Source organism: Apteryx mantelli, chromosome 2 (genome assembly GCF_036417845.1).
Source record: "Apteryx mantelli isolate bAptMan1 chromosome 2, bAptMan1.hap1, whole genome shotgun sequence".
NCBI lineage: Eukaryota > Metazoa > Chordata > Aves > Apterygiformes > Apterygidae > Apteryx > Apteryx mantelli.
Window position 1 is genome coordinate 3,252,363 of NC_089979.1, and position 24,912 is coordinate 3,277,274.

The 24,912-nt window shown below is 43.4% G+C and overlaps 1 protein-coding gene across 4 annotated transcripts in view; it reads left to right on the top strand.

Moving 5' to 3' along the window:
- The window catches only part of TSNARE1 (t-SNARE domain containing 1), a 427,700-nt gene that overhangs the window by 38,381 nt on the left and 364,407 nt on the right, over nucleotides 1–24,912 (top strand). For all 4 annotated transcript variants that reach the window (XM_067292261.1, XM_067292263.1, XM_067292262.1 and 1 more), the window contains exon 2: nucleotides 22,826–22,948. In XM_067292261.1, coding sequence (XP_067148362.1) covers nucleotides 22,864–22,948 — 85 coding nt within the window. In that variant the 5' untranslated portion in view covers nucleotides 22,826–22,863. The remainder of the gene's footprint in view (nucleotides 1–22,825; nucleotides 22,949–24,912) is intronic.

The window sequence follows — 24,912 nt, forward strand, 5'->3', positions numbered from 1 at the left end:
TCCAAAGTAAATTTTCCTGGTGGCAATGATTCCTGCTGATGGAAATTACTGTCTCATTTCTGGTCCTCACCTCGTTTCAAGTTCTAGCTATGAGTTGCTTGTTTGGCTAATCAAAGAAGCGGCTAATGACTGTTCCCATGCTGGGCACATCAACATTTAGATAAAGCTGTGCCCATGTCTGCTTTTGGTTAGTCAACAGACGTTGATCATATATTCATCATAAATTTGAGGTTTACACAAACTTCCGGGGCTGCAGCATCATGATCAACTGGTTGGCCATCAAATGATCCCTGTGCTCTTTTTGGCACCCTGACCTTAAACATTTTCTATTAAGTCATTGATAAAAATGACCCAATGATCAATCCCCACTGGACTGCTCTGGAAACGCATCCTGCCGATGGTAATTCCATGTGTGTAATTACAGTCTGATATTGTTGGGCTGATTAGTTTTTAATCGGAGCCGCCTTGATGCCTTGCAGACGTCTGTGTGCGTCACCGTGGTGTCTTTGCCTCTACCAGCGCAACTTGTAATCCCGTGGACAGAAGCGTATCGCAGAGTGTGATAAGCTGGAGTTCCCATAAATCCATGTGATTTGCATTTTTAATAGCCATTCCTCGTGCCTGAGCATCAGGTTTCCAGTGATTGGAGAACCAACATTGACCTATCATTTGGGGGAGAAGACCAGAGGGGTGAACTGCCCATTCCTGTGGGAAATTGTAATAATCTCCTTTAATAGAGTCCAACATCAGCTGCTACTTTTATTTTATTTTTTTTTGCTCCTCCCCAGTTTTGATTTTAGACTGGCAGGCCGTTAATGAGCAGTGTTATTATTCACTTTGCCCTTTAGCTTTGATTGAACGTTCGCTCTTCTTGTGGAATTTCCTTGGCTTTTCTCAACGGTGTCACAAACAAATCAGCGCTAATGAGCCCAGTTGCTGCTTACCCTGCTCTTTTGCCGCATTTGCGTGCGTGTTACGGAGGCTTGGTGGAATTAATCACGTCTGGGCTGCTGTTGTAGAACTTTCTTGAGCAACTGTTGAGGGGGCCAACATTTCCCACCAACTTGTAGTGATTTTTTTTTATTGTTATTATTTGAATGTTTTCCAAATTTACAAAACAGTTATCAGTATTCCTGCTTTCTCTGAATTATTTATGAGTTAGTTGCTTCTGTCCTGCAGCAGCTCCATTGCAAAATTTCCTTTAGCCCTTTTTCTACTTGTTTGGTTCTTTTTAGCTGTAGATTTTATGGTATGGTCTTTTTTTTATCAAATTGCTATCTTTTTTTGTTCATATATGAATATCTTAAGTTCATATACGAACATCTCATAAGTATTTTGCACAGTCTTCCCCCTTCTCCCGTGGAAAATGCGTTTCCTTCTTCCTTAACTGAGAATTTTGCATTTCCAGGAAAGGGTACCCAAACTTCCTAGAGACTGTTGATGTTCTAATCTCCCTAGCAGTTTTGATTCCCCCCCTACCCCTTTTTTGCTAATATGTCTTTTTAAAACACTTATAACACCTAAGGATGTATGTTAGTGTTCTAGATTTATTCTGTTAAAAAGAAAAAAAAAAATAGCCACTAATTTTCAGTTCTTTGATCAATCCCTCTATATCTAGATGAGGTCTAATGCAAAATTCCCTTGAGCTGAACACACTGTTTTCTGAGTTAGGAAACTGTCATCTGTGATATTAAATAATCTAAGGATGTTTTAGTCCTGGCAGCAGGAGATGTCAAGCATATGCCAATCAGACTGAAGTCCCTTAAGAGAACTTTTTTTCCCCCTATGCTTCATAGACAAGTGTTTAAGCAACTGGTCTTCTCTTCTCTGGTGCGCCGTCTAATTCCGAATCCTCCTTGATTTGTCAGTGGCTTGGAAATATGGCTTGGAAATACTGTCACGTGCGACTTCGGATGCTGCTTCTGCCTTTACGCTCGGCTGGTTGCTCTTGAAGAGTTTATAACCTGGAAATGTCATGTGCTGAATGTGCAAAGATCTCTCCCTGTTTCGGCAGTATCACTGCATACGGGCTATCAAAGCGTGCCTTTAGGGAGAACAAGCCTTCACTTTAGACCGCGAAAAGGCATTTTTACCCTCTGATTACTCTTTTGAGGAGCTGATGAGTAAAATAATTCGGTCCTTTCAGAAAGGTTAATGCTGATCTACTGGATCGACCCTTTTTTTGAAATTCATCTTTCCTTTTCTTTTGGTGGTCGTACCAAACAGGAATGAAGACTGCTGCACCCATCTACAAACTTGGCTGAAAAGCTCTACATTGACTTACTTGTGTCGTGCTTCAAAAAATTCTGCAAAAGTTGAGTGTTTTACATAGTTAAGTGGGAAAGTTTCACAGATTTCTGCAAGAGGGAATGCATGTGGCTTCTGCTTTTTCCCATGTGTTAAATAGCAAAAGTTGGAGTGGACGAAGATACCGAAAGTTTCTGGGAGAATTAAGAAAATAAGCAGCTCTCCAGAGGGCACAGCTTTAAATTGCGGGCTAATATTTTCCATTTGCAGAGAATTTTGGTTAGTGCCCGATGGGGGTTATCTTTATTTGGGATTCTTGTATCTCTGGTTCAGTTCATTACGGGCTGGTGTTTTACAGAGACACAAATTCATACTGATGTTAGAATAATGTATCGAGATTCACTAGAAATCCAAGTGCTTTAGACATGCTGAAAGGTGTCTCTCTTTTGGAGTCATTTGAGAAGTTATTTAACTTATACAATTAATACATGTTTATAATAAGTTAATACATGTTTGTAGATTATGATTAAATATATATATGTAGGTTCAGGTGCATGCAAACCCAGAATGTTTTTCACTGAAGGAGCAACTCAGGTATGCAGAACTACTGTGGGAGAGTTAGAAAATGAAATGCCTGAAAGCTAAGCAGGTATTCTCGTTTCGGGAAATACAGCTTTCAGATAGTTCAGATTTTGCAACCTAAAGCAGATCCTGAATTTTAAGAGCCTGAGAGTCCTTCAAGTTTAATTTATCTGTGCTGGTTTCAGCGGCAGGGGGACTGGGCATACGTGAGCATTTTGTTTTAACTAATGCCTCTTCAGAAGAGCAGCTGGATGTTTCCGCTGTGATGAGATAGGATGTGAAGCTTTTTAAAGTGGTGAGTAAAGGCAGGGAGGAAGAAAAATAGCATCTTCTCTGAGAGTCTGTTGTCTTCCTAGACCCAAGGATGGTGCAAGATGCCCGCACAGGGGAGATTTTTAACCTTGCAAATTGGAAAAGGGAGATTATGTTCTGGTGTTTGCTTTTGTAGCAGTTTTTCAGTAACTTTTGAACCTCAAATTCTCGGACCTGTCAGTTGAGCTAGAAGAGTTTTTCTTGTATACGTCGGGCAGTATTAGCTCTTGTATGTGAAACGGCGACTAAAGGAAGACTTTGCAGACTTTTAAACTTATGAGCGTAACACTTGCACATGTCTTACTCTGCTCATGTTCTTGTTTGAACCAGCATGGAGAGAGATGACGTAAGGGTTTCTGTGTATTTTCTTAAAAAAGCAAATACAGCTAGGAAGACTGAAAGAAAAAAGAGAGTTTGCAAGGCAGTGAACTAAGTCAATGGAAATGATAACATGGAAGAACATGAGCAGAAGCAGCCAGGGTCAGCCTACTCTAATGAAATTACGTTTTCCAAGATTATTGTTTTAAGAGCTATTCCAGCTTGTCATGCTGGAGAGCCTTTGACACGCCGTTAAATCAGGAAGGGTGAACCGATTCAGTGTGTTCTGAAACAATATTTTGATATAGGAGGAATATCTTAATGAGTAAGGTCAATTCATAGCAGCGATTGCCATTGTATTTTGATAGCTAACACGTGTACCAAATACTGTTTGCCGTGCTCCTTGTGTTCTTAGATAGGGGAACGTTATGAACAGTGTGCCCGCGATGGGAATGTGTCTGAACGTACGGAACATACGGAAAAACTTTCTTACTGTGAGGGTGACGAAGCACTGGAACAAGTTGCCCAGAGAGGTTGTGAGGTCTCCATCCTTGGAGATATTTAACAGCCGTCTGGACATGGTCCTGGGCAATGTGCTCTAGGTGAGCCTGTTTGAGCAGAGGAGGATGGACTAGATGATGTCCAGAGGTCCCTTCCAACCTCAATCATTCTGTGATTATTTCCAAGTTTTTAATAGCGGTTGTTGTGTCTGGCAGTTATGGCGTTTGTAAAGTGCTTAGCTAAAACAGTGGAGTTTTTTGAATGTTGTTTTTGAAGATGTACCTCTTAATGTTTCTTAAAAGCTGTTAGTTGTTCAAGTAGCAGAATTGTTTTGTCCTTTGACTGCTAAAACAAGGCTTGACTAAAGGTATTGGCTGAATTTGCTTGTCACGGGATGTGACTGAGGACTCCTGCAGCTCATAGAAAGCAAGGCATTGACTTTATGGACGGATGTTATCAATGAGATCCTCAATATCTGATTACAGTCCTTGTCCATTTGAAGTGTCTACAGGGAGCAGGATGCTCTCCTGTGTTGGAAGGAAAGGAGATGGCGCACGCTACCACGGGATAAGGGAAAGCTCTGAATATAGCCAACGTGCAGAGACATCTATATCACTCAGTGTACTACCTTCTTCGCGATAAATGCCATGAAAAGCCTGCAACGCTGGACAAATTTGCTCTGCCATATGCTTGTGGAGGAGTATTTTTCTGAAGCTTTTATGTATGCCTGGTAATCATAGCTTGGTTTAGAGAGACATTTCTGAAAGTGTGAAGGGAAAGGAAGGACGGCGTGCTAATGTGAATTAATTGTAGTGCTCATCAAGTCAGCATCCAGTGGAGACCAATTCATTATCTAGTCACTTCTTTTGCTTCCAAGAAGGGTAATGCTGCATTGAGCAATGAAAACAATGAAGCCAAGGGAAGAATCTCTCTCTTTCGCTCTCTCTCCCCACACATCCTTCTTTCTTTTTTTTTTTCCTTTATGGTCTTTTTTTTTTTTTTTTTTTATCTGCAGAGATACTAGAGGAGCTAGTTATTTGTGCTGAGAGTTATTTGTACTGCATGGAGCTGTGAAGACCCAACGGAGATCAACCTACAGGTTTAATGCACGCATTGCAAAGGAAAGTATTTGTGTTTTAAGATCCTGCGGCCCCATTCTGGGGACAGAGGGAGCGTCAGGGATGGCCTGCATAACCTTCAGCAAGAAATCTGAGAGCCGGGACCTGCACCTTCATCCCCTGGTTTCTGTCCGCTGCCTTTACGTTGTTTCCTCCTCTCCCTTTTCCGACAAATCCGGAGATACCAAGTACTATGTGGGTGTGTGCTCTAAAACACACTTTTGGGCTAATTTTACATGAAAAAGTGGATGTTTTGCCCTTATTACATGTGATTAAGTATCTTTTAGTATCTAGAGACAGCACTGTCATGGGACTGGGCTGTTAATTTGTTAAATGAGTGATGGCAATATCAGCCTGTGCTTATCTGAGCAAAGTCTATTTTAATGAACAAGCTCTTTAACTTGGAAGTTAGGGAATAACTTTGGGCTAAATTAAATAAAGAGACAATATCTTTTTTATTTTGCAGAATTTTTGAGTCAGCATCGATTAATTGGAGTTACTTGCAGTAATTGCAGATGAAAGGACATCTGTGACTTTTTATCTTCAACATTATTATTTCTTCTGCGAGGGTTTAAAAACAAACAAACAAAGAAGGACAGGTGGAGAGCCTTTGGTTTCCACCTCATCAAAAAGAAGCGTAAGTTTTGGTGACAGAAGATCTGTAAATATTTTATAGAATTCAGCAGGGACTCCATCTGGACCCGTCGTCTTTTTTTAGCCTTTCGTTCTTTTATAGTTTCCCTTAATTTTGTCTGCAGAGAGCGTCTATCTCAACTTCTGGAATCGAGTATTTGAAAATTGATTTTGAAACGTTCCCTGCAAAATAATGGCCTGGTAGAGGCATGCACTTCTTTAGAGCAATTTCAAGTGGGACCACCCATCCCTGCTGGAGCTTGTCTGTACTCTGTTTTGCAGTCAAGCGATTTATTTTGAAGCGCTTGCAATATGTATAGTACCTGGCAGGATCCCACTGATACATTTGTTTGTGCTGCTTAGTGGAAAGAGCAACAACATCATTTGTTTTTTATGATCATGCAATCATTAGGGGCCAGATTCTCATACCTTACCTGGATTACAGATTTAGCCCTTGGATTGCTCTTATTGTAATAACTGAGGCAGCCCAAAGAGGGAGGCACAATTCGATTTGAACGGAACCTGGTCTGATCCTGGCACTTACCTGTTAGACACAGCTCTGTGCACCCTCCCTGTGCTCCCGTGAACATAATGGCATCAGTGGTTTGGTTTTATATTTGACCTTAAAGTATTTCAGTTATGCTCCAGTTGCAGTGTTTTCAGTTGCTGCCTTATAGCACAGTGAGACCGAGGTTTGATTTGAAAGGTAGGATGGGTTTCTACCTTCTTCAGATTTAAAGCCTGAGTTTTTGTCTTTGCATAACCAACTTATCTTGATTTATTTTTTCCCCTCCAAGTTAAATGTGATCTAATAAGGTTATCTACTGAGGGGAATATAAATGTTGGATAAGAGGAGCTGTGAACTTGGGGTGTGGTTCTGGACACTCGGAAATAGGTCTGCTGAATTTCTGCGATTAGGGCTCAGATCCCTCAATGCAACAAGACTGAATGTCCATCTCTCTATCTCATAAAAAAAGAAAGAAAGAAAGAATTTGGACAGATCAACCTGATAGTGTGACTTAAGATGTTACAGCTTCCTGCCGCCATAGTTTGAAAACAAACAATCCATAGTGATAAAAGCATCATAACGAGATGCATTTAATTAGAAAGAGTGTTGCGGTATACTTGGTTGAAACCAGAACTATCCTGGAGAAGCCCGGGAGGGATTTCTGACCAATGTGTAGGACAGTTGAATTGCACAGGTGACCCGGCACTGGGGTTCACAGCTTTGCTCCTCTCTGCTAGTTACCTAGCGCTTAGCATCAGCCCCAAAAGTCCGGACGTGTCCGTGTTTTCCTTCTTTAAGGCAGTGAGTGAATCCACTGCGATGATGAACTGTCAGCATTTCGGGGGGCTGTGCCCTATGGCTGCGACCACTTCAGCCAGGGCTTTTTGTCTGGTCTGAAACCACCTAAGGCCCATACGATCTCTAATTTTCTCTGCTTTCTGTGACTCTCAAGAGTGCAGACTTTTCTGTGGCTGATTCACAGAGGGAGGAAAGTGGCCAAAACCCATTAGAGAGCTCCTAGATCCTACACCGGACCAGAGGTACTGAAAGCCTGTGGAAGGAATGCAGACTGCTCCAACATTTTCCTGTTGTCTAATTCATTTTTGTACAGGTCTTTCCCTTCCTCTGTAAATGCCTTTTTTCTTTCTTCTTCCTTTTTTTTTGTTGTTGTTAGATCTTCTCTAACCATTTTTTTGATCATTTCTCTTGCTGTGCATGCTACTCCATACTTTTCATTTTTACCTTGAGTTTTCAGTTTCATTTTCCAATCAAAACATTTTTTCTTTGGTGCTCGCACCTTGCAGCTGTAATTTTCATGGATTATTTTGTGTCCGTATGGGTTTGGATGGCTTCCCAAAGCTTTGAATATAACACAAGCAAACACTGAATAGCGTATTTGAATTACAAGTTCTGTGGTCCATGTCCCAACTCCATTACAGAGTTTCCTTCATTTTATGTTTATTTATTTCGCTTTCAGAACTATGCTTTTTTCAGGCTGGAAAGTTTGAGAGACAAAAAAATACAGGTAAAACTTACATGTGTTCATATAAAGAACGAGAGGAAACTAGTCTCCTTGAATACAAATTCTACCCTGTATATGGAATCAAGCCACTAAATGAAAAATAAAGAATGGGGCCAGGACTATTAGACAAGCTTAGATAGAGAATAAAATATCATTTGTGGGGATATTTATTTCTACACGTGCATATGTGCCCATATGATATCGCAGTTCTGTAGAATGATGTTTTTAAGGGAATGTCTGTGTGATGGAAGTGCTGCTGGCACTACCATCACAGGCCGAAAGCAAGTACAACAGAGCATTGTCCATCTCTTGCCTTACTTGATTGGAGACCTAAACACTTCTACACCTCATAACCACCTTGATCCACTTGCTTTCTTTACAAGCGTACAGTTGTACGATGCAATAACAGTATATCTGTTTAGGACTGTGTAAGCTGAAGCACAATACAGATGCATTTTTTGCCTAAGGCCCAGATCCTGAGATTGTGAGGAGGGCATGCTCACCCTTGGTGGTGGGAAGAGCATTTAGTGGCCAAAGAGGCAAGGCAGATCAGTTGACCAAAAGAGACTTTTGAGGAATCCTCAAAACTCTCTGGAGAGTTCCTTGCTCCAGTTCTGTGCTTACCTGAGGGCTTTCCTTCTCATATTGTCATACGAAGAGGCAAACTGGGTCAGAACAGAGATGTGTCTATGCAAGTCGGACCAAGTCCAGTCTAGTTACATGATCAGTAGTGATGGCTTGGCGAAGAGCTTGAGAACATGGCGAACATATAGCAAGGTTTCTCCCAGCCTTTTCCCACGTTCTCCGAGTCAGAGGTGGTACATTCCCATTTAATATCACCTGATGGATTTTTCTTCTCTTAGTCCAGTTGCTTTTTTAAGCCTCTGTGAGATTTTAGCATCCTCAACAGCCTGTGGCATGGAGTTCTAGCTTATCTAAACTTTACGTGATGGAGTAGCTCCTCTTCTTTCTCTGATTCCTGTCTCCTCCTGGTTTTGTTTCATTACTCCCTAGTTCTTGTACTGGAAAATAGGGGGCAGTTTGTCTTTTCCAGGCCACTCAGGATTTCATAGGATTTTATATGATAAGCTTTCCCTCACCCTCATCCTTTCTTTCCCAGCCTGAAGAGACCTTGTCAGTTTAGTTGTTCTAGGAGTGAAAGCTGTTCCATACCCTTGTTTATTTTATTAAGTGGGAAATAGTAGAATTAGATGAAATATAGAAAATGCAGGTGAGGATAAGCAATTTAAAGATACTCTTTTTTTTTTTTTCTTCTTTTTTTTGGTTCATCCTCCATCCCAGGAGCTGCCATCTTCCTCCACTCCCCCTCTTCACTGAAATGTACGTGCCTCCTGTGTATTTTGACTTGCTCTCTAGGCTTCACTCACTGTGTTGACTAAGCCTCTGCCAGCCTTCATAGGAGCTCAGACACATGGTGCACACACTGAAATCTTCATCTGGAGCTGCCTCCCACTCTCCTGCCAGCCAAGAAGAATGTGCATCATCTGTAGGTCCCTTGTCAGGTCTGCTAGCCCCATGTGTGTCTCATACAACATCTCTAATGGTACTTGGCACCTGTATTTAGGCAACTGCATCCCATCCAGTGTATCTAGTCTTCACCAGGGTCTTACACAGAGGTAGATGACTGTATAAAAACACACTGCTTTTTCACTAACAATTGCAATCTGTGTTTTAAGGGCAACTTTGGGCTTACGCATGGTTTTGATAGTCAGTTGTTTTGCTTTGGCTTGTTCAGGGCTTGGCGTTCTTCTTCTCTCATGACTCACACACTGAAGTGAAGCTGCTTTTCTCCTTGATATTTGTGCTTGGTTCCCTTTGGTGCCATCATGCGCTATGTAAGCTTAGCAGCAGGAAGGAGAAGTCCCTAAGTATGCGGTGGGTGTTACCAACGCTAGGACCCTTGGAAACAAGTTGAAATGAGGCATTTATAGTCCCCAGTTCATGACTGACTAGAGACAAGCAAGCCTGACAGATATGGTTTCCTCCACCTCCATAGCATGGTGTTGGCTCTGTGTTGGATGTGTCAGCTTCTTTCTACGCGAATATGTAACCCAAATACGTCTCTCGTTAGGGGTCAGCTTGAACAAATCCTGCAAGGTGATGAGTTTTTTGTTAGCAGTCTCTGTGCTTGGTAAAGTCGCTCAGAGCAGAATTAGTCTCAAGAAGACCGACTCCTGTGATAGCACGTAGTTATGCATTGGGTCGCCGTAGCAAGCTTCCTGTGCGTTGGGTTGTCGTTTTTGCTTGTAAGCCTTCAAACGCTGCAGAGGCTCTTGCATTATGCTAATCTTGCCTGCTGTGCTCGTCTCCGTGCACAAGATGTAACAGGAAGATGGGTTCAGTCGTGTAGATCCTTGCTGGTGTAGGGTCATTGTTAGTGTGTTCTCCATGTATTTAGGCAAATTTATTCCTGGGTTCTTCCACTGTCTCCCTCTGGCCAGAGTCTGTGGTCAAATACATCTCTTGTATCGCTTGTCCCTCTCCAATCCTCAGTGCTTAATTTTCATCAAGTTGTCATGTTATAAGCAACTCCAGCTGCGACTTTACATCTTGTAAAGAACATCCCTTTCTGTGCGGTTCTGCTACCTGTACTGTGCACCTCCTGGGCTGTTTGCAAAGACTTAGTTGTAACCAATGTTTTCTTGTTTCCGAGATGTTTGGCATGTGTTTTGTGATTACTGGTGTTGCAAGCAGCTGTCCAGTGAAAGATGAGAAGCAGCTGAAATTTATTCCTTGAATGGGTGTGGAAAACGGTATTTTATGTTTTATTTATTTATTTATTTTATTTGGGGAGGGGGAGAGTTGAACCAAAGCTAGTCAAGGTGATCGCCTTCCCTTCCTACTTAGGGAGATTGTGCTGTGGTTTAAAAATGCAGAAAACCCTTATGTGAACGGTGAATTGGTGCATTGTTAGACTGGCTGAAATAATCAATGGATCAACAAGAGGGTTCATTTGAATCAAGTACTCCGACCTGCCGGGTTTCTGATCTCAGCTGCTCTGACTCGCTGGAGAGCATGAGCCACTTCACCTTCCCTGCAAAATGGAGCTAATTGTAGTTTCTTTCCCTTTCAACTGTTTTCCAGTACAGTGAGGGGTCTTTGCAAAGGTGGGTGAGTTGGAAAATTGAACATGCTTTTTTTGGCATGTACAGTGGCACAGTGCAGTTTTGATGGAGGGTTCTCAGCAAATTCACTTCAATTTACCAGGAAACTTGGCTCGCAACCTTTGCTGACTCTGGGCAGTGATTCTCAACGGTGCCTCCCAGGACCAGGTGCAGTCATTATGGACATCTGCAGTTTCTTGTGGTTGCAGCACATCTTTTTGCTACTCAGTTTTACTTTATCTCATAGCATGGCCATCATTTGGAAGCCTTCTATAGCCTTGTTTACAAGTTGGAGTAACTGTAGGAAGCATAAAGGGCAGAGAAAAGGATAGAAATGTCAGAAGGCTTCTTACCAGTAGAAACCGGTGATATGTACAAGCTTGCTGTCCTTGCCTCTTTTCCAGCAAGATTATTTGTATAAAGAGGGGAATGCAGTGAGAACGTAACTGGTTGAAATATTTCTAATGTGTTTTGCATGGATACATGAGTAAACATTGCTACTCCATTCTTTTGGCCTTTCTCTAAGGTTCTTCTTTCTGATCGGGGGAAAAAAAAATCAGCTCTATGAAAGATATCATTCCTAGTTCACCTGTGACCTTCCTCCTCTGTGGTGTCCTCTTCACTGCTTTGGCCTCATCCAGTTTCAAATAACCTGCGTGGTGGGCTACCTGTTGGGTAAGACCAACGGTTTTGTGGTTAGGTGAACGTTACTTCAGGGTTGGTGCCGTGCCTGTGTTCCAACTTGCTGTTCCCTGGAGCTGTGTTGAATGAATTTCCCCTCTTTATCCCCCTGCAATATTTGCAAATACTTGTATTTCTCACTTTTGTTGTGTGTGTTTGCTGCTCCCTTGTTCTAGCTCATCAGCCTTTGATGTCTTTCAAGGCTGTCTGAGTACTTACCTAGCCACCCTTCAGCTACTGAACCATGCTTTATTTGCCTCCCTGAGTGCTGGCCTTACCTCTGTCTCGCTGGGAAGGAACTTGGAAAGCACTACACAGCATCTCATTGTTTTTCTTTACGTTCTGCTTTGTTCCCATTTAAAAAAAACCTCAAACACTCAAAAAATCCTCCTCCCACCAAATATTAAGCTTCTGAGATGCTGACTGCTGTCATCTTCCATAGTCTTGGTAGGGAATCTGAAATGGAGATACCAAATTGTTTACTGTTTCTTGATGAATCACTACTAAAAGGTAGAAGTAGACTCTTGAATTTCCAACCGTGTGCTATCTCTTTCCACTAGACCGTGCTTTTTCTCATTTGATCTTCTGCGGGATTTATTTATAGTACATCCATCAGTGAACATTCATGTATATGGGAACTTAGGCTTGTGTGTTCAGATTGTGTGCACTGAATAGCAGTATTTCTACTTTGGGAAGGGGTGCATCGGAAACCAGTGATGTTGGGGGAGCGGGACACGAGGATTCAGTAATCCATTACTTGATTATTTTAGGAGTCCCGTTTTTACCCTGTATCTCCTTCCCTAAAGCATTGCACATTTGTCAGTCAAGATGTTCCTGTGGACTCAAAACTGCTTGTCAGCCTCTGCTGTATTTTTTCTTATTCTGCTGAAGTCAGGAGTTAATTTATAAAAGCTGCTTCTAATTTGGTAAAACTCTGAGCTAGTGTGTTGTCCTTGGTCTTTGTCCATTCCTACATGTGTCTTTTGTAATTAATAAGTTTGCTCTAACGTCAAAGTAGCAAACTAGAGACCAATTCCTATTTCTCTGTGTTCCTCCTTCTTGTTTGTTTACAGCAAATAGGTGTTAATATTCATCTTTCATAACCACTGAAAAGGCAGATGAAACCTGGATTCTGAACTGGCTGGAAATTTAATTTTGCTGTTCACTGAAATATGTAATACTTCTGTGTTTGTCTAGCATATGGATAGATTAAGAGTGTTCTACATGCAAGATTCACAAAAAGCAGACAACGTGGCACAAAACGGCAGTTAGAAGAAGGCAATAAAAAAAGAAAAGAAAAACCTTGGTGGATTAGAACAGGTGCTGATTCAGAGCATTAATAGTAGGGAAATTCAGCGTTGGAAGCCGTCTAGATCATTTTCTCCTGCAGGAGCCAGAAGAAATGTTGTTTAACCATTATTTTAATGTCAGCTTAAAAAAATAGGAAGGATGACATCACATCTCGATCAAACTGAGCTACCAGTGACCCAGCAATGAATAAGTCATCTAAGCATAGCCATCCGTATAGCCTGAGGTTGAACAAGCAGAGTTGTTACACACAACTCAGTGGCAATAGACTTTAAAACATCTTCGGTCTCCCAAAGACAGTCTTCCTTGCTTTCTCTTGATCTAAATACCTCAATATCATACAAGCCTGATTGCTTCTCCAGGTGAAAAGGAATTTGGGTCCTAAGAGCTGACCTTGCTAGTGCAATCTCTTTGTCATTTATCACACTCGGCTACTGCTCTTGGGAGCCGAACTGTTTTCATGTGCGCTGCCTTGTTGCTGCTTTGAAGAAGGAAGGCATCTATCTTTCCATGGCATCTGTGATCTTTTTGATGGAAGACTTTCTCTAGCAGCCCTAAATAGCTCCTTTTGCTCCCTTGAAGTTTATACAGCTAGGACTGGGGTCTGTGAATCTGAGATTCCCAAACTAAACAAAATACATCCAGCCCTCATTCTTGACATTTGCCTAAGGCCAACCTGTCTCTAGTGATGCTCAGCTGGTTTGCAGGCTGTCTTGGATTCTTTTGTTAGAAGACGTGCAGTAGGCTAGATGTGGAAGAAAACTTTGTGTATTGAAGTGGCATCTGGGACTGACATGAAAGGAGCACAACAGACTTCCAGATTGCTTGTCTTATCTCTGTTCTTAGTGCCTGTAATATACAGACGTCTGTGCAATGTGGAATGAATACCAGTGATCTGCAGGCATTCATTCCTTTCCATTTTTATTACTTGTGATTTCCCTCTCCTTTATGTTGTGTGACGGTCTGTCAGATCCAAAGCCCACAAATGCCAATAGGAGGTCTTAGATTGGGCCTTCAGTGAGCCTGGGGTGAAGGAGGCGCCTTGTGATTGACGGGAAAGGGTCGGATGTACTCAAGGAGTGCTGTTAGCCACAAATCACGGGAATCGCCGACTGATGAAAGAAGGAGTTAGGCAGCAACAATTCATGTTGGGGCTGCCTAGTGTTGTGGGGCTACTGGAAAAATGAAATTAAGTGAAGTTTGCAATCAAGTGTGATGATGTCAGCCACAGCCCTTAGTGTCATCCAGATTAGAAGTACAGTGAACCAGCTGACTCTGTCTGTGGCTCAACATTTATTGCCGTAAAATACTGTGGCAGTCTTATCCTGCTGTCTCTGACTCCACGGTCTGTCCTGATAGTATCTATTCCTGAGACAAACTCCTCTGCTCCTGGAAGCATGTATGATGGCAGCTATACCAAAGAGAAGAATAGCTTATTCTGTTCAAAAGAAGGCTTTGAACAGGAAGGATGCAAAAAGAGAATTTTCTCATTGTTTCTGAGCAGATCTCCAGAATAGCTGAAGAAGCTTGTTTTGTGGATAATCCATGCCGTTTTTACTTTGCACCTACTCCACAATGCCTTAAGGCTGTGGGCGTTCGCTTAGCTCTGTAGTACACTTCAGCTGGAGGAGGGTAGGCAAGAGCGAGCTTCAGTGTATTGAATCAGATTGTTTACAGTCATAAGTGACGTTGTGCCTGTCAAGTACCACATATGTGTCTCTAGAAGTTTCTGGAAACCAAGCTGATTTGTAGAAGGTCTATAGATATCATGTTCTGGCTTGTTTCCTGTTGCCTTATTTTATGCTGTGCCAACTTAGGCTAGACAGTGTGTTCCTCAGGGCATGGGTACAACGATGACTTCAATCTCCAAGGATCTTCCCTCAGTGTTAAAATTTACTTGGGAAGCAAGGTGGAAGGAAGCACGTGTATTGTCATCTGGTGAGCTGCCTCTGCTGTCTCACTGCCTGTGGGACATCAGTCCTGGACAAGTTTCACTGAGCCATCGCTTCCTGCCAGTCACTTCTTCAGCTTCTGCACTGCTTCCTCACCTTGCCTTTTCAAAGCCACCTGAGAACTGAATGTTAATATTATAAACATCACAGAAGATCTAAAAGAGCATAAATTACCTCAAAACCACAGCCTGAAAAGAGGAAAGTCATCCCCTGCAGCTATTCCGATTGACCTATGACAGTCGTGTTACAAGGCTCAGTGAGCACTCAGAGATTTGGGCAATTACACCAACTCAATGTTGAAACCATTGACTTAAAAAAGAATAAAGAAAAAAAAAAGAAAATGCTTTAACAGTAGAGTTTGCTTGTAAATTCAGGCTCGGTGAGAAAAAGGAGAGGGGCATTTTTCCAGGTAAACAGCATAGAAGTTTATTGAGTTTTGTTTTTATTAATTGAGAAAGTCCCTGAAAAGAGGCTGGAAGCTTGCATGGCTATGACATGAGTGACGGAGTCAAGTCTGGGGAGCAACCCTTTAGAGGGGATGTGGAAATACAGCACAGCTTGCAAATGTGTCCTTCATCTCACGGCTTCGAGAAAAACCCTTTCGTTTTAAGTTAATCCTAGTACCTTGCAAAAGGATGACTCCATAGCTGTCTATCCATTTTACAGACAGAGAAACAGAGGCATTGGTACAGAAAGCAAGAACATACCGAGTGATCTCCCTTCATCCGGTGATTTGTGTGTGCTGGTAAACAAGTCTCATAGCGAGAAATGAAAGGGGATCAATCTGTTTAGTTCATCTGAGGGAAGGTTAAGAGGCAGCAGAGAGTTCAAACAGCAAAGTTCAAGAGACGAGGAGATACAGCTCTTTAACGGAGTGGATGGGGCTGGTCTTTCATTATCAGGAGCCGTGAAGTCTGTTATGGGAAGAGGTGACCCAGTCTGGCCAGAGGCTGTAGGGGTTGATGGGTAAAGACAATTTGTGTGAAATGATCTGCTCTCTCTTTACAAAGAAGGTCAGACTGGATGGTACAAGGATTCCGTCTGGTCTACAAACCTCAGAAGATGTATCTCGAGTTGGTCATCCAAAAATGGGGATGTCGTCATCCCTATTCACTTCTGAAAGTCCCCGATGGATGAACTTCTCCGTCAGCAAGGCAGTGCTAAAGCTGGGAATAGAGTACAGGAGCGCTGACTGCCAGGCCGTTGCTCTCACTGCCCCTTGCATTCATAGATGGCAGGCACTTATTATCCAAGCTGTGAGTGATTTTGGTTTTTCAGAGCTGAACAACAGACAGAAACAGGCTTCAGAGAGCTTTGTGGCAGCTATAACATTCCCCTGGCAGGAGAAATCCTGGTGAGGAACCCAGCATCAACAGCTCTTGCTGTGAAATTCAGGACGAGGAAGTTACCTGGATACCTGGTCCTGGCTTGAGCTGGATCCCACTTAATCCACAACCTAGTTCCTGATGCTCTTTCCCGAGGAATCTGTAGGCCCTCCCTAAGATGTGATGGACCTGTCTTACGGTGCGTGCTCAGCCCGTGATGCATGTGAACGCAAGGCTGCTGCATGTCTGGAAGTTGCATATCTGAGAGCGCTTTTGCAGTGGATCACATGGTCTGTGTGACCCCTTGCTCCCGTCCCCAAAACAACCATCACCTGTGCTTTGATGTGACTGGTTAGATGCCAAGGAGGGCCTGCAGTTTATGGGTGTTGGATGCTTCTAGAAAAGCCTGTCCAAGTAGATAGACTGAGCTCTGACAGATTAATTCATTTAAGATAAAGGAAATGTGACGGTTTGTGGAAGAGGCAAGGGTAAGCCCATTTCTGTGTGTGGTGGTCCAAAATCATGGAAGAAATGTTGGGCCTTTTCTCTTACTCTTTGAGGATCCAGGTTTTGCTTGTTCAGTTTTTTCTTTTTTCCATGTCTATAAAGGTAAGATCCTTTAAAGACAGGAGACTCCTGAATATTGCGTGATTTTAGGTGCTGGGGCTGGAAGCGTGCGCAAGTGGGTGGGGAGATGAGGGGAAAGAGGAGGTTCAAGACATGAATATAACTCCATGCTCTGCACAGACATCAGTTAATGGGGAGGTTATGCAGGTGCAAGGGCCCCTTTCAGTCACCCTGGCAAGGGGCAAAGTTGTGGTCCCCTTCTAGTGGTTTAACCTGCTCCTCTGAGGGAACCATCCATACTGGTGGTGCTCTCTTACCCTTCGTTACCCTTTGAGCAGCCGGCATGCACGCTGAAGTGAAGGGTGAAGTGGGGAAGCTATGGCTTTGCAAGACCCTCTTCTTTTCCCACCCACCTCTGCCATGTGTATTCGGAGGGGATGCTTCACTAGCAGGTACTGATCTCACCTATTGAAAAGGCAGATCAGTATTTATTTTCTCTCCTGTCTTTTCTGCCTCACCATGTCCCACTTCTGTGTTTCTGTATCTTCTGACTTGCTTTTCCTGTCAATGTTGGCCCGTAGCTTGCCTCATGTGGATTGTCTGGCAGGGGTGGCTGTGGTTGCTCTCTCTTCTCTTTGGCTTTGTACTTCCGGTGAATTTGTGATCTCTGGTCCCTGATCGAGATTTCTAAATTCTGCTCATTTCTCAAGCAGGTGGTTCCCTTCTTGCATCATCAGGACAGTTCCTTGCATTTACTCTCCTGGTTGGACACAGTGCTTTTTTGCAAAATTCAAGGTTTATTCTGGATTCAGAACACGGGAAACTTGAGCAGGGGGTTGCACTGACACAACATGACTTGTCTTCCTCCTTCAGTCCTACAGGTTGTTGCAGGACTGTTGTTATTCCCTGATCACGTGGTTTTGTTTTTGTTGTTTTTGTTTTCCTTTAGTTTTTTTCCCCTTTCTTTCTCCTTTCTTTATATCTTTGACAATATTTGTAGATGGCCTAAAATGAAGCCCTTTGTGGGGTAAGCACAGCATAAAGATGGCCTTTATAGACGGCGGAGTCACGGGGTTGGGAGGCACCTTACAGGGAGCAGCCAATCCATATCTTGCCTTGAGGGCTCAGCTACACCTCTGTCCTTCCCAACCAGCGTTGGCTGTTCTTGCCTCTGCGGGTGTGAGAACACCTTCCCCACGCTATGTGTTCCCAGAAGTGCTTGCCTTTCCTGGAAGACTTCCGTGAGACCTGCCTTAAAACTTCCCTTCCTTTTTTGTTTTTTTTTTTAAGAGCTATTCCCTTTTTTTTGTCCACTGTGAATGAGGAGAATGTTGTATCCATTGTGTTTTTGCATCAGGGTTGCACAGATTTGAACGCTCATGTTTCCCCATCGGTCTTCCTTTCTAAAAACAACTCCATTTACCCAGTGTTTCCTAGCAGGTCAAGTTTTCTTGACCTGTTGTCATCCTCAGGGCTCCCTCTGGACTCTCTTCAGTTTCTGGCGAAATCTTTACTGGAGTGTGTTGCCTACAGATGAAGGCTCTGCAGTGTAAAGTCAAGCAAAAGGATTAAATCACCAGTCTTGAAGGTTTTAATCCCATTTATACATCCCATGATGATATCTGCTGCTTTTACAGGAAATGTCATTGTGTGTTCATGTTTGGCTTGCAGTCCTGTAGTGTCCATGGGTCCTTTTCAGCAGTGTTGTTGCCTGGCTGGTCATTCCCCGTCCTCTGTTTGTGCAGTTGCTTGCTTCTTTCTAAATGCAGCTCCTTGCAGTTAACTCAAATTGCATAGCATCTTATTTTCTTTGTCAGCATCACTCCTGCTTTGTTAGGATGGCTATGAATTTGGTAGCTGTCGTCTACCCTCCCTGTTTGGTGTCTTGTACGTATTTAATAAGGCTGATGCTTGTTCCATCACTGGCCTCATTACTGAAGATACCAAATGGAGCTAGCCCTGGAGCGGGCTTGCTGGAGCCTATTCAGCTTGTTCTTTGGTTATGACAGTCCATTTTTGAACCATAATGCCCCCCCCCACACACACACACTTCCCCACCACCCCAATCTGTTTTTCCTGCGATGCAGGGAAACCCTATAACAACAAAAAACTGGAACATGTTTTGCTTCTTTAACTTTGCAACCTGCTAACCTGATGCAGAAAGAAGTTGACATCAGTTTGATATGACTTGTTGCCAAATCCATGCTAGCTGTTACTCTGGTTTTTATCTTCAGGTCTTTTCATTGAGTTTGTTTATACCAGTGTCTTTCTGGGAGTTGGAAATTAATCTGGGAAGCACCTTAGGAGCAAAATCACAGAATCACAGAATGGTTGAGGTTGGCAGGAACCTCTGGAGATCATCTAGCCCGACCCCGTCTAGTCAAGTGCAGCAGGTTGCTCATGGCCACGTCTAGTTGAGTCTTGAGTATCTCCAAGCGTGGAGACTCCACAACCTCTCTGGGCAGCCTGTTCCCATGTTTGATCACCCTTGCAATGTAAAAAAAAAAAAAAAAATTGTTATGTTTAAATGGAATTAGTGTCCTGTCACTGGGCACCACTGAGTAGAGTCTGGCTCTGTCCTCTTTGCTCCCTCCCATCAGGTATTTATACACATTGATAAGATCCCCCTGAGCCTTCTCTTCTCCAGGCTGAACAGTCCCAGCTCTCTCAGCCTCTCCTCGTATGAGAGATGCTCCAGTCCCTTGATAGTCTTTGCAGCTCTTTGCTGAACTCCCTCCAATATGTCCATGTCCATCTTTCTCAGTCAAGCTCAGCTGATTTGAAAACATCTAACTTACCTTAAATGCTGTCTAACCTATTTCTTTTCTTCCATACTGAAATCTTCCCCTTTATTCCTCCTGTGAATTATGCTGGCCGCCTGCATGTAGTTGGCCTTCTACATGGAGACCTACGTGTGTGCGGGAACTCTTCTCATTTCTACCTACTTGGTTTTGCCTGCCAGTAGCTTTCCCCATCCATGAATCATGGACCAGTCCTTTCCTGGAGATCCCACTGAGGAGAGGAGGATAAAGCTGTGATCAAATCTCATATTTTTTGTTTTTCTTTTTTTCTGTACTTAGTATGTTAGGCAATGCTTGTTCCAGTTTGTGTGAACTGCCTTCACAGTAAGTTGGGCAAGCTTCCCTGAGGAGCAGTAGACAAAACAATTGGGAGGTGCCGTGGAGATGGGGAGGAAAATGCTTTTACTGCCAATCAAAGGAGAGGTATATAGATCTGCTTTCAAATTTTGCTGTACATATATTACTACAGGGTAGGAATGTGATTCTGGAGCTGTGCGAATAAGGGATATTTCAATGGCTTAGTAGGATGGGGTGGGAGGGAGGTGGTTGTTTCTAAAAAGGTTGGTTAGACTGAAACAAAATATTTCATTTTCAAGTAATTCTTTCTTTTTTATCCCTTAAAGAGAGAGAGAAACTTTTTTTTTTAAATGGAAACATGCTTTGAAAGTGAAAAATCAACATGAAACATTTGGAGTTTTCTAAAAAGCTTTCCTTCTCCCGCCCTTCCTTTCCCCTCTGTTTGGGGGGGAGGGAAATAGATGTATTCACTGTCTGCCAAAGAAATATTTGCCCGGTTGTAATCAAGTCATCTTACAACATGATGCAGACTTTTACTCCACTTGTTTTATGTGGCCTTGGGGAAAGTCGGGACAGCATAAGCTTCCACTTACCTATCTCTAAAAAGGAAAGTTTGCTTCCTATTTCTTTTCCCTCGTAGAAGGATCAACCACTGTCTAGAGGCAGTTTTCAAACCGTTCTGTTCTTCTCCTTCCCTGCTCACCGCTATCTTAATCTGTAGGCACACTGGGAGGTGAGGAAAATACGATAACGACTTGACGGATAGTCTGTTCCAAGCTCCTCCTGCATCGGTCCACATCCCTGCCAAGAAACTTTCCTGTAACTGTCCTCTGTGTGCCCTTGTTGTCCCAGGTGAATGATAAGAAATGCTGGATCTTGGGTGGCATTTTACGAAGGAGGCTGTGTTACTGCGGTAGTTGTGGCTAACCTGAGACAAGGGGCAGAGGCAGGTTTCGTTCCCATCAGAGACTTCCCAAGTCACCTTCGGCTGAGTCCTCATCTGCTCTGTGTAGTATTCAGTGGATGTGGAGGAGAACTTCCCTCAAGACATCATAGATTATACTTCTGTGGCGCTTAGAGTTTTACCTGCTCAACACAATTGACGGTTTTGAATGTATTGGAAACCTTTGGTTTGCCAGTGCTGTCTTTTAGCTTTTGCTCTCATTTACTTAATTTTCAGTCACCTCAACACACATGCACATGACGCATGTACGTGCACACATCCTTTTTCCTTCTGGCTGCTGGGTACACTGAGGCTGTGCGAGGAGCTGTACCCAGGATTTTTTTCCACTTCTAATGGATTTAGCTGGTTGATGCATCCAGCTCCCATCCCTTATTCTCTCAAGGCAGTGGTGAGATGCACCATCATCTTTTTGTATGTGCGTGGCCCAAATAAGTGAGGATGGCTGGTGATGTCCTTTACTCTTAGAGTTTCCCTGTCTGGCTAATTTTAGCAGTATCTTTTTTTGCTTGTTTTTGAAACCCTAAAAGAAGAAAAGGGGAAATGAAGTGCAAGAGGTGCCTGAGACTGTTGTCCCAGGGGATGACTGGGAGTTTCTAGTGTTCTGCTCTTCACAGTGGACCAGTAAAAGGAATAGCTGTAGTGCACACTGCTGAGTCAGTGCACCCCAAAAGAGACTTCAGCCCTCTGCTGTGGTATCCAACAAGGCCCTGGATTAATAAATCATGTGGACTTTGGGACATCATGCAACCTTCAGGATAGCTGAGGGTCATGATTAATACGTAATTGGCCCTGTGTCAGAAAGCTCTTCCAAATCAGAGGCTATTCCCAGCTTTTTGCGTATCAGAGGGAAGGTGTCTGGTCCAGGACATGTGCTTCTAGTATCGGAGCCAAAAATGAAGCCTTGGGCATCCTGTTGCCCAGCCTTACGCTCCAGCATCTTCTGCCATAGCGCTGATGGGTTGCAAATGCTTGTTGTGGAGAGATGTTTTAAGGCTTGTGTTTTTAAGAGGGCCTTCATTTAACAAGAGGCATTTATAAGGCAGAGCAACTCAGTACAGGGATGACAGATGCTATTTCCAGTCATCTCATGCCAACTTGTCCACCCTGCTGGACTGTCCGATGCTGCTCTACTTCAGTGTCACCATGTCACTTATAATGAAGGGCCGCCCAGTGGGCAATGTTGTCTTCTCCCCTTTTCAGTGAACAAGTCACTCTTCCCAGCTTACAGACTGTCCCTGCTTTGGGGTGTTCCCCCCCCCCCCAGTCTTGGTGTAAGCAAACAGCTGCTGGGTTTGGTCCTGCTTCTGTGTTTTGCCCCTTCTGATGCAGCACCTCTATCTATGCTCTTCCTTTGTCATCATCTCCCCCATGCCTTAGGGTTGAGACACTTCTAAGTCTTGGGACCCCCCCAGTATGATGAAGGGTGTCTGGGGGCAGTGGTGAGAAGACACCTGTGGTGGGGAGGGAGAAGAGGTAGGCTTCCTTTGCCAGAGCCTTATTGATTTCAGTCCACCTCTACTACCATAGGTCTTGCAGCATTCTTTTTTTTTTTTTTAAACCAGCAAGAAAAAAATAACTCTGGCTCCAATATTTATACTAGAGACCCAGGAGCTTATAGTATAGCAGTAAACTGTCTCTTTTGAGAGCTCATCAAGCCTGCAGTATGATGGATAGGCTCCCAGGCAGCTCCGTAGTGGTAATGTTCCAGAAGACAGCATTACCTTTTTTTTTGATGGAGTGCTTAGTGTTTTCCTACCAGCTCAAGATCTCAAAGCACTTTGTGAACAGTGAGGAATTAAAGTCCTGCCATGGCCAAAACAGATAAATGGTTATCCTTTGTCGCTGGAGAAAATAAGGCCCAGAGAGGTCAAATGACTTGGTTGCCCTCAAGATCAGCTATAGTCCAGGAGAGCGGGATTTTAGTGCCTCTTTTTCTTGCTGGTAGATATCCTGAAATTTAGAGATAGGCCTGTGCTTTTTCATTTGCCTTCTTTTTTGGCAGAGTACTGGGATTTAACTGACTTTTAACCAGTGTTGTATGTGTCCTTTTCTCTGTTTTTGTAGGTTTAAAATACAATCCTGCATTCACTGCTATCTAGAAAATGTCTTATGGATCCATTGATGGGAGTGGATTTGGAAGCAGGAACCCATTTGGAGGCCCTTCGAGACAAGGCTATCAACCTCTCGGTAAAGTATTGATCCCTTGCTGTAATTTACTTTTCCTGACTTCCTAGGGAGTAAAGTTTTACTTTCTCGTGTTTGATGTGGCTGATGTGTTTCAGTAGCTAAATATCACCCGTTCTCCAGAGATCGTTTCTGCCTGGTGATTTCCAAAGGTGAAGGCCAAACTTTTGTTGGGCTTGATTTGTATCATGGGCCACTGCGTCTTACTATGCTCAGGACCTGAAGGCGTAATGTGTCTTGCTGCTTGCCGTGGAAGAGCAGCGCTCAGCACTCATTTGGACTTTGGAGGCTTTTCTGGGGTCTTAGAGAAGAAATGAGGCATGTTCTCCAGATCCGCATGTCTCTGCTGTCATCTTCCCAGCATCTTTGTGCAAAGGTTGTCCCAGCGGTTGCCCTCTGGCTGGCTGTAGGGTAGATGGGAGAGGGCTGTGCTTCCAGAGTGAGTACTTCAGCTGCTGGGGAGCCTGCTTTAATCTGGGAAATGTGCTCACATGTGGCAACGGGGAAGCAAGACTTGCTCAAGAAATGCTGAAACCATGAACAATGATTTGCAAATGGCTGCCAATTCTGGTTTTGTGGTTTGTTTTTAAGCAAGGGCCAGATTTAATGTTCTTACCTGTTCCCTCCTTCCCCCAAAGGACTCTAGAAATGCTAAAGTAGAAAGACAAAAGCATCCAGATGTAAATCTGTATATTTGAAACATTCTCTAATGCACAAGGCAAAGCTGTGCTTTGTAAAAAAACAAAACAAAACAACTCATAATTTAATTGTCATAACACAGCAGCTAATGATTATAACCTCTGGTTGTTGAAGGCGTTTGCTCTAGCGTGGCCCCTTCTTGACACAGGCAAGTTGTAGGAGGCATCCTTAGCCAGAAGAATAGGATGGTGGCAGCGGCGGGTAGAGTGTTTAGTGTTCAGCAGGCACCGGAGCGTGGGAGCTTGTGTTCAAGGGGGATACTTGCCTCTCGCTAGCTAACGGTGGCCAGCTCGCGTGGCCATGGGCTGATAAGGCCATGTCTCCAGCTCCCAAGATGCGTCCCAGCTCCCAGGCCGGATGGTGAGATGCTGTAGGGCTGTGCCTGCGTTAATATAGTCTGGCTTTCAGCAAGCCTTATTAGCTGCAGCATCATCTTGCATTTCATTTTGGGACTGGCTCCGGCTTGCACAGCAAAGCGTGGCTGCGGTGGAGGTATCACTGGGGGGTTCAGACCTCTGCAGGGGCATCGGGATGTGAGACCTCTGTAAGATGGCAAAGGGCTCTGTTTTCACTTGGCTCCTGGGAAAACGTCACCCTTCTCTTAAGTTGCCTTCCGTTTTGGCAGTGCTATTCATTAAGGCAGCCTGACTTCAGTTTCTGAGTTGTCAAGGTTGCAAATGGTCTTCGGGAAGGGTTTTGTTGTCTTGCGAATAGCTGCTCCCACTGGATGGGAATAAAAAGGCAGTGTGAACGTTTCTGTTGTTTTTTTGTTTTCTTATGCGTTTTGGCTTAAAAAATTATTTTTCTTCTTTAAACGGGGAGAAGGTATTGAATTAAGCGCGAGTTGTCTGTTCAGTTTTAAATAGTGTTTTTCAGGCTATTCTGCAAGGAAAAATTAAAAGCATAAAGGAAGGAAGAATGGGATATCTGGGCATAATAAAAGCACCATAAGAAAAGAGAATCAAAATGCGGAATAGACAAACGATAAATCTCAATGTGTTGTAGTTTCGGTTAAAAAAACATGAATAGTTATTGCGCTGTACAGAACAATCCTTTTTTTTTAATGCAAATGCGCGGAATAACTGAAGGCGTTTGAAATCTGTAAATTTGTGAATCGGTATCCCATCGCGCTCAGCGTTTTGTGGCTAACTGAAGCGACCGATGTAACCGATATTTAATCGCAGGAGGCCGCGTAACGCACGCACGCCGGTTGTCTTTCGTTGCCGTCTCCCCAGATACTGTCATTAAGGAAATGTCGGGAGAGGGTA